Here is a 9,898-nt window from a genome sequence, read left to right on the forward strand (position 1 = left end):
GCAGCACTATTCACAATAGCCAGGATATGGGAATCAACCTAAGTGTACATCAGTGGATGAGTGGATAAAGAAAATGCGGTATATATATACAAAATGAAATACTATTCAGCTTTAAAAGAGAAGGAAATCCTGTCATTTGCAACAAAATGGATGAAATTGGAGAACATTATGCTAAATGAAATAAGCAAGCACAGAAAGACAAGAGCTGCAGGCTCTCACTTTTATGTGGAATCTAAAGAAGCAGAAAGTAGAATGGTGAGGTGTAGGGAGGGAACTTCTTACATGATGGTTTTATGACCTGCTTCAGGGGGGGAGAGTGGGGGAAGGTGAGTGTGACCTTCCTGCTTCTACTCATTTCTCAAGTGCTGTATTTTGGGATAGCATGTCCTGAACCCCCTCAGTGTGCAGAGGGAGGGCACAAAATTAGATGTGTCCTGCCCAATCTGCTATCTTTTACTCTTTACTGTATGTATTGAAGGCTCCACATTCTCTTCCTTAACCCAAATTCTCCTTACCTAATTTTTTTAAAGTTTCTAATTTGTAAAAATTGTCTAACTTAATTGAATTGTTGTCAAAGAATATGTTCTGTTTGATATTACTTCTTTGAAATATGTTGAAGCTACTTTACAGACTAGTATGGGATCATTTTTTATAAATGTGTGCTTAAAATGTGTTTTCTCCAATTTTAGGATGGAATGATCTATATGTCTATAAATTAGATGAAACTCTTAATTTTGCTTTTCAAATATTCCATATCTTTTGTGATTTTTTGAATCAGCTTTTCTATCAATTACTGAAAAAGGTTAAAAATAACTCTGTAATGGTGAATTTGTCAGTTCTCTTTGTAGTTCTATCAATTTTTGCTTTCTATATTTTGAAGCTACATTATTAAATACATAAAAGTTTATGAATATTTTCTTTTCCTAGTGAGTTAACCCTTTGTCAGTATATACTTACTTCCTTACCTTCAGCAATATTTTTTGCCTTAATGTTTATTTTGTTTAATCTAAATGTAGTAACATAGCCTGAGGTATGGAGCTGGGGGCAGCTGAACCCAGCTGCAATCAGGTAAAGAGCACAGTAAAAACACCATTTCCACACGGGTAGCCCTCCATAGCCACTGCAATTACCATGGCTGCCGCGAAAGTAGCTAGTCACTACAGCAGTAGTCATTGCCACCATGCAGATGGCATGCCAGACACTCGACTGCATTGACACAAGGAGAGTCACCAGCAGAGACCAAAAAAAAAAAAAAAAAGTGGAGATCTCTCTCCACAAAGCACACTCCAGAGTAATAGAAGAAGCCTCTGCTATATGATAATAGTAGGGAACCTGAAAACACCTTTCTCAGTACTGGACAGATCATCTAGGCAACAAATCAACAAAGAAACAGTTAATCTATCAGAGGGAGAAAACAAATCTGTAGTTATTAGTGGGGGGAAGGGGATGTGGAGAGAGGCTGGATAAGTGGAATAAAGAAGAAGTATGACTTGTAATAATGAATATACTAATAAAATTTTTTTTAAATGTAGTTACATAAACTTTCCATGGTTAATATTTACCTGATTTATCTTTTTCCAACTTTTTACTTTCAAGCTTTGTGTATCCTTATTTTTTAACATGTCGCTATTGTGGGGAAAATAGGATAATTTATTTTATTTTATTTTTATTTTATTTTTTGTGACCGGTAAGGGGATCGCAACCCTTGGCTTGGTGTGGTCCACACCGTGCTCAGCCAGTGAGCGCACCGGCCATTCCTATATAGGATCTGAACCCGCGGCGGGAGTGCTGCTACACTCCTAGCGTTGCACTCTCCCGAGTGCACCAAGGGGCGGCCAAAAATAGGATAATTTAGACAGGCTCCCTTGGCTTAGGTCTGGCTGAGGGGGTCATGCAGCACATTTCTTTGTAAACAAGTTGTGTGTGGGTGGGGTTAGTGCACACGTGCACCAATGTATCTTTCTAGTTACTTGCTATTGTGTGTTCTTCAGTTTGTGATGCAGGCTGGCCAGCAGAGAGCTCTCCTCTGAAAATAGAGCATGTTTGCTCTGCTGGCAGCAGCTCAGTTTCAGTTTTACTTTGGACTTTGCCTGTAGCAGTTGAATTCCCGAGTTTCTTTTGTGGAGTGCTTAGCTCATAGTATTGTGTGTGCTGAATAAAGACTATTCTCACTTCAACCAAGGCTCCAAGGACCTTTTTACTGGTTACCTAGACCTGTGTGTGAAGGGTTTGTGAATGGGCCTGAGGGGTCTTTGAGCTCCAGAGACCCTAGCCCTAGCTCTACAGCTATATTTTTAAAAAATCTAATCTGGTAGTTTTCTTTTAATTTTATGTGCATATCTAGTGACTATTGAAAGATTTGGATTTATTACTACTATCTTCTTATGTACTTTCTATTTGTGTTAACTTTTCTGTGTCTAATTTTTTTGTTTTGTCCTTTTCCCTCTTTCCCACCTCATACTGTCTGCTTGCTTGTTTAGAAATTGCACACCCTGTGTTGCGGGGTTTTATCAAGGACCATTTCTCTACCAGAACAACTGTGATGAACATTTTCATGTAGTTTCTATGTTAGAATGCCCTTGTAGTCCTGGAGACAACTGTTTGGTTCAAGGTATTTGTCTTAGTGCAGTTTTTTGTTTAATTTGTTTGTTTGGTGCTATCTGGGTTAACTTAGCTTGATTATATAAATTTTGAAGTTTTTCATTTTTGTCAATATTTTGAAGTATTTCAGACAGCTGTGAAAGAGAAGAGCCAGACATTAGGTAAAGGTAGCAAAGAGATTTTATTCAATATTATTGCAATAGGGGAGAGTGGCTTCAGTAAAACTGAGCTCAACTCCAAATAAAGATAGCAAAGATAGCTGGGGATTTTTAGCCAGTATGCAGAGTGAGGGGGGTCACTGGATGGAAAATTACTAAAAGCAGACATCAAGGGTAAGGGGATTCTTGCTAAAGTAGCCTAAGAGGATTCTTGCTAAAGGCAGGCCAAAGACCAAGACATCAAGAGTGAGGGGGCATGAGGAATTTGATCAGGTTATCAACGGTGGGAGACTCTCACTAAACTTATTTAGGAGGATTCTTGCTAAAACTGGGCTTGGCAGGCCAAGTGTGAGGCCTAGTCAAAAAGAAGGGCTCCAGGAGCCTATCTAAAGTTTAGTTAAGGAGAGTGTCTTTGCCACAGTAAAAAGTAAGAGGCAGAGGAAATTAGCAGTTCTTTTTAGAAAACCAAATATTACAATCTAAGCTACTGTATTGATGTGCCCCAAATGTCATGCACTTCCAAGTTCCAAAGTGAAAGATCCAGTTGAAACTGCCTGAACACAGGCCACACAGACATTTAATTGATGGACATTTTATCTGCATTCTAATCAGTGATAATTTTGAAGCACACAGAGCGGCACCTGACACTGAGCTAGGGGACGGGCGCGGTACACTAACTACCATTCATAGGGTGCCCACCATGTTTTCGGTACGTTACTACCTTAACTTCTCTCCTCTGCAGTGGGGTCCTCTGGGCTCCCCTTATTTCGGAGGAGGAGAGTGAGGTTTAGCCTAGGCTGTCTGCCCCTTCGCCCCTCCCCACGAGGCGAGCACCTACAAGCTGTAAATTTCTTGAAGGGGCTTCTTGAAGGGAGGAATAAAGAGATTGGGGAGTGTTGTATAAAAAAGTTCAACTGAATGCATAATTTTATTAAAAAGTAAGAAATAAAGTGGGGCTTATTTGGGGTAGCCGGGGTAAAGCCATCCCGCAGTCCCGCTTCCCGCACGTCAACCCCAAGACCCGCAGGTGCCACCCTGTGACCGTCGTCCGACAGCCTCCGGAACACCCCGCCCTCCGGCTCCCCCGCGCCTGCGCATTCCGACGTCCGCACTGCTGCCCCGCAGCCTTGTGGGAAATGCAGTCCGGCGTCCCGGGCCGCAGGCCTCGGCCGCGGCTGCGTCCTCCAGTCGGCAGCTCGGGCCCCTGAGGCAGAGGGTGAGTGCGGGGCCCAAGGCTGCGACGCTTTGGCCGAAGGTCTCGGAGGCCTCCGCACGAGGATCCCAGAACTGCCCGGCCAGGCCCCGCGGCTTGAGGGGCGGCGGCCGCGGAAGAGCCCGGGGCAAGTCCTCTCTGCCCCTGCGGAGCGCCGAGCTACCGAGATCCTGGTGCGTCCCCTCTCGCTCCCGGGACCCAGGCCGCGGTGAGAACATCAAGAGCTGTGTCTCCCGACGCGGTCCTTCCACCTGCCCCGGGGCGCGCCAAGCTGAGCACAGTCCAGGAGGGGCGGGGACGGGTCCGAGGGGTTGCTGAGACCCCTGTTCCTCCTCGCGCGCTTCCGCTGGGCCCCGGGCATCCCTGTCCCAGGACACGCTGCGAACGCGGAGAGAACCCGCCCCTCGGAAGGTTCGGGGGATGCCCGGCCAGAGTCCGCGGGCTCCCGGCGCTCGCTCCTGCCCTTTGTGTAAACCGCATCTCGGGACCCGCCCTCTGGTTTCCGATTCCGAGGGGCGCTGGCGTGGGCTTCCCTCGACCCATCTCTCGGTAAGAATGGGGAGGCCGACCTGGTTCAGATTTCTACCTCAGGGAGTCCTTTGTTTAAAAAAGCAGTTTCTGTCTCTTCAAAGTTACGTAGAAAATTCAGATAAGCAAAGTCATTCGAAATCTGTCAAAATCTGCATGTCGGCGTGTATGTATGCATAAACAGAAACGCTTTGTTTTTAAACAGAAATGTGAATATTAGTATGCTTTTCTCCATTGACGTTTTAAAATTGAGTTATGACATGCATTTGGTAAGGTGTTTGAAGTGCATAAATCTTAAGCTCCATAATTTTTTCCGGTGTAACCACCACCTGGTGAAAATAAATAATAAACTGTTTTTAAAAATGTATATGTTGAAAACATATACTTACCCAAGTTTTTAAAACAGGTAAGTCGTCATTTTAGTGAGTGTGAGGGAACGTAATGGCTGTGCCATATTTAATCATCTCTGTAGTCTGTCTCGGGGTTTTTTTGTGTGTCTTTTTCAGTTTTATAAACAGTGTAGGCCATCTGGTTACATGCATCTTTGCATTCTTGTCTCATTCTATAAATCTCTTCAAGTTAAATTTCTGGGTCAAAGATACAGTAAAGCTTTTGATAGCTCTTGTCTTACTCTCCAGAAAAGCAGCAGTTTTTGTAAACACTTGGAGTGTAGGAGTGCCTAATAGACCCACTCCAACTTTGAGTGTTAGTATTCTCTTTAACTTTCTGAGAGGTGTAAATGAGAGAGTTTAAATTTGCATTTTGAACATTAATGAATATTTTAATGCAGTTTGTCTTTTTTTTTTAAATATTGTGTCTTTTACACGAGCATATGTTCCTTGACTGTGCAGAAATTTTACATGTTCATGTGGTCAGACATGAAAACCTTTCCTTCGTGTTTGAGTTTTTGACATTGTTAGGGAGGCCTTCTGTTCCGTGAAATCGCAAAACTGTTTGTAGTTTCTCCTAGTAGTTTCATTTCATTTTATGTATAAATTTTTATTTCCCAAATGGCAAGCCTTTGTTACAAGTTATTGAACAAGTGATCCTTTCTTTTTTTAAAAAAAAGATGACCGGTAAGGGGATCTTAACCCTTGGCTTGGTGTTGTCAGCACCACGCTCTCACAAGTGAGCGAACCGGCCATCCCTATATAGAGATACAAACCTGTGGCCTTGGTGTTATCAGCACCACACTCTCCCAAGTGAGCCACAGGCCAGCCCTTCAAATCATCCTTTCTTCGTTGATGTGAAATGTCACTTTTTTCATATCCTGAATTCTTATATATAATTTTTTTTTGAACTGTTAATGTTGGTAGGATTTTTTTTTTCTTTTTTCTTTTTCCTGTTGACCTTAATAGGAGAAATGGAGTTAGTAGGATTTTAATTTGTTCTAGTGATCCTTTTCCCTATTAGACTATGACATCCATGAGGGCAGAGAGTTTATCTGTTTTATTTCCAGCTGTATTCACCCTCACCTCTTGGAATGGTCCCTGGTACTCAGTAGGTGGTATATATCTGGTGAATGAGTGATTCTCTCTATTCAGTAATACTATGTTCTAATTAATGTAGCTTTTTTTTTTTTTTTTTTTTTTTTTTTTGTCTTTTGTCTTTTGTCCGAGTCCGGCAACGGATCACAACCCTCAGTGTTGCCCCCGTACCGGACCGGGTACCAGCAACGGGATCGCAAGCCTAGGTGCTGCTCCCGCGCCTCGCTCAGCCAGTGAGCGGGAGCCGGTCGGTATGTGGGATCCGAACCCTCGGGCGCGCTTCCCAAGCGGCGCACTATCCAGTGCACCACCGGGCCGGCCCCTAATTAATGTAGCTTTATAAATGCTGGTGGGCAAGTTATCTCTCATCAGAATTCTTTTTAAAAAAATTTCCTGGCTGCTGTACACTACAACTAACTTTAATCACTTTTTTTAAATAATTAACTTTAAAATATTGTTTCTTAGGTTGAGAGTAATTTGGTTGAGAGTGTGTTAAGTTTATAAATTAATTTCAAAGAAGTGACTACTTAAAATATTAAGACATTCTGTCCCAGATAATGGTATGTCTCTGTTCATCTTTATATATTTAAATAAGCTTAATAAACTAAACTTAAATAAAGGGTAGAGTTTCCTTTGTGTAGATGCTATTTACTTATTTAGTTTATTTGTAGGTATTTTATTTTTTGTTGTTGCAGAAGTCTTGTTTCTCATGACTTCTTTTACTTCCCTTAGCTCTGCCTCCTCTGGACTCTGCCCAACCCCTCAGGAAGGAAGGAGAGGGCAATGGCTGCTGGGTTGCTGCCACTGGGAACCCAGGTGAGCTCATTTTTCTCTCCCAAACCTCTCTCTAACTCCTGTGTAAGTAAACCTCTCCCTTACTGTGTGTGGGCTTCACTGCAGAGGACAGGGATATTGAGATAACAGAATGTTGGGTATTTTTCACAGTTTTTGGAGACCTCCTCAGTGTCCCTGCCCTCTGTTCTCAGTAGCCACTTATTCATTTAGCAAGAAACCCAGGCCTGCTGAGTTCTTGCTGCTTTTCAAGGATCAGAGAAGGAACAAAAATAATGTAAAAGATGGTCCTGATGCTTTTATGGCTTATAGACTCTCGGGGATCATAGAAGAGGGCACATCTGTACAGAATACAGTCAGAATGATTGCACGTGAATATAATAATAAACAAGCATGGTTACGTTCCCACATTATCAGTGTTCGAAGACCTGGAGAAGGGGAAGATCAAGGTGGTGACCAGAAGTAGGGAGTGTTTGCTCATCTCAAGGGTTGTGAAGGGATAACTGGAGAGGATTTTCCGTCATGAAGTTGGAATTTCCCAAGTTTAAATGATTACCATTTATCTGCCTTGTTTTGGGCAAGTGACTTGACTTCCCTGAAGCATCAGTTCCTTATGGTGATGATGGAAATAACAGCATTCACTGAGTGTTGCTGTATACTTGGCATTGTTAAGAATTTCACATGGCTCATTTCATTTAATAATACCTACTTCATAGGTTTGTTGAAAGTTCATATAAAATAATGTAAGTAAAAAGTACCTAGCTTGGTTCCTGCAATGTTAAATATATTCACGAAGTAGTAGGCATTTTTAGTACCATTCCAGCCAAGAGCTTGGCATTTTAAGAGTTTTAAAGGTGGGGCAAGTGTAGCAGTGACTGGTAGTGAGTGTGCTTGAGTGGTGTAGAAGGAATTAGATACAAAGTTTGAAGTCAAGTGCCAGAAGGAGGAGTAGGTGTGTTTAATGTTGGCCATGGGGGTGGAGGAGGAGCCTTGGAGATCAGTCTGAGAAATTTTGATAAGGAAGTTGACAAGATAAAAGGTTTTCAGGGAAAAAGTAGTGCCTGTCACATAGAAGAAATCATGGAGCCAGAATACTAAGTGAGAAGTCCAGGCTTCTCTCAAAAAGAAAATAAGGCATCAGGGGAATTTGGCCTTAAATTCTTTTTTTGTTTGTTTGTTTGTTTTAACGTTAAGCTTACTGAACCTTGTCTGCAATTCTAAAGGACTTGTGGTGTTTACTCTTTTCATAAGATCAGGGATTAGGGCTCTCTTAAATGTATCACTTGTTTATTTATCAAAGAAACTAGTTTAAAGAAATCTCCGTGGAGACAAGTATAAACTCCTGTGATTTCTATTTATATTACTTTCCTTAGTATTATCAAGTTCAGTTATAAATGGCAAAATAACTCACAAAAATGGATATTAGAAAGAAGTTTCTGGAAGATGGGAAAGTTTAAAAAGGTAGATATTCAGAGGATTTTTGTTGATGAAAGTTTTGGTTTGGTTGTCAGTAACCTACATTTTAGTTTGTTTAGTTAAAATAGTGTTAATTGAATTTTTAAATCAGCTTTATTTGAGGTATAATTTACATAAAATAACCCATTTTAAGCATAAAATTCATTCAGTTTTGACAGATTTCTGCACCAACATAACTACTACTCCAGTCAAGATAAAGAACATTTTTATTGTCCCAGAAGATGTCCTCGTGCCCCCTTCCAGTCTGCATCCCCCATCCCAGGCAGCCACTGGTTTGATTTCCATCATTACAGATTAGTGTTGCCCTTTCTAGAACTTCATGTAAATGAAATCAGACATTATGTATAGTTTTGTGCCTGGCTTCTTTTGTTCAAATGTGATGTTTTTCAGATCTATTCATGATGCTGTAAGTAGCAGTAGTTTGTTCCTTTTTATGTCTAAATAGTATTCTGCTGAATATACCACATTTCGTTCATCCATTCATTCATGGTGGACATTTCAGTTATTTCCTGTTTTTAGCTATTATGAATAAAACTAGTATGAGCATTCATGTGTAAGTCTTTGTGTGGATATATGTTTTCATTTCTCTTGGATAAATACCTAGGAGTGGAATAGGTGGGTCAAGTGTAAGTTTGATTTTATAAGAAACAGCTAAAGTCTTTTTCAATATACAAGGAACTTAAACAACTTTACAAGAAAAAAACAAGCAACCCAATAAAAAAATGGGCAAAAGAGCTAAGTAGGCAATTCTCTAAGGAAGATATACAAATGGCCAACAGTCATATGAAAAAATGCTCAACATCACGCAGCATCCAGGAAATGCAAATCAAAACTACACTGAGATACCATCTCACCCCAATGAGGATGGCTAAAATCCAAAAGACTTTGAACGATAAATGCTGGCGAGGTTGCGGAGAAAAAGGAACTCTCATACATTGTTGGTGGGAATGCAAAATGGTGCAACCCCTATGGAAAATGGTTTGGAGGTTCCTCAAACAGCTGAAGATAGATCTACCATACGACCCAGCTATCCCACTGCTGGGAATATACCCAAAGGAATGGAAATCAAGTCGAACTCTAGATACTTGTGTATTTCCTAAAAACAAGACCATTAGCTTACATAACCAAAATACAGTTATCAAAATGAGGAAATGTATATCAGTACGATACCATTAGCTAGTGTACAAACGTTACTCATATTTTGCCACCTAGCTCACAGATGTCCTTTACTTGGTCCAGGATCTAACCCAGATCGCACAATGCATTTAGCTGTTAGATCTCCTTAGTTTGCCTTAACCTGGTACAGTTCTTCAGTCTTTATCTTTGATGACTCTGACACTTTAGAAGAGTGCAGACAATTCTTTTGTAGAATGTTTCTCAATCTGGGTGTAGTGGATTGAATAATGTCCCCCCCCAAACTCCTTGAAGCTTGAATTGTGTCCCCCAAGTTTTATGTATTAGAAATTTAGTCCCCACTGTGGCTATTAAGAGGGTAGGAAGTCCTATAATGGTAATTGAAAGGTGAAGCCTTAAAGAGGTGATTGGATTGTAGGATTGTGCAGTAGTGAATGGATTAAAAATGGTGGTCAGGGGGCCGGCCCAGTGGCGCACTGCTACAGTGCGCTGCTTGGGAGTGCGGCGGC

The 9,898-nt window shown here is 41.3% G+C and overlaps 1 protein-coding gene across 6 annotated transcripts in view; it reads left to right on the forward strand.

Moving 5' to 3' along the window:
* Window positions 1-4,073: 4,073 nt before the first annotated feature.
* The window catches only part of LOC103604105 (zinc finger protein ZFP69-like), a 32,345-nt gene continuing 26,520 nt past the window's right edge, over window positions 4,074-9,898 (forward strand). For 4 of the 6 annotated variants that reach the window (XM_008588694.1, XM_008588701.1, XM_008588715.1 and 1 more), the window contains exons 1-2: window positions 4,090-4,521; window positions 6,720-6,803. In XM_008588694.1, coding sequence (XP_008586916.1) covers window positions 4,393-4,521; window positions 6,720-6,803 — 213 coding nt within the window. In that variant the 5' untranslated portion in view covers window positions 4,090-4,392. Of the gene's footprint in view, window positions 4,522-6,719; window positions 6,804-9,898 lie in introns of all 6 variants that reach the window. The other 2 variants (XM_008588721.1, XM_008588725.1) reach the window with 2 other exon arrangements.

Source organism: Galeopterus variegatus, unplaced genomic scaffold (genome assembly GCF_000696425.1).
Source record: "Galeopterus variegatus unplaced genomic scaffold, G_variegatus-3.0.2 Scaffold131, whole genome shotgun sequence".
Classification (NCBI taxonomy): Eukaryota; Metazoa; Chordata; class Mammalia; order Dermoptera; family Cynocephalidae; genus Galeopterus; species Galeopterus variegatus.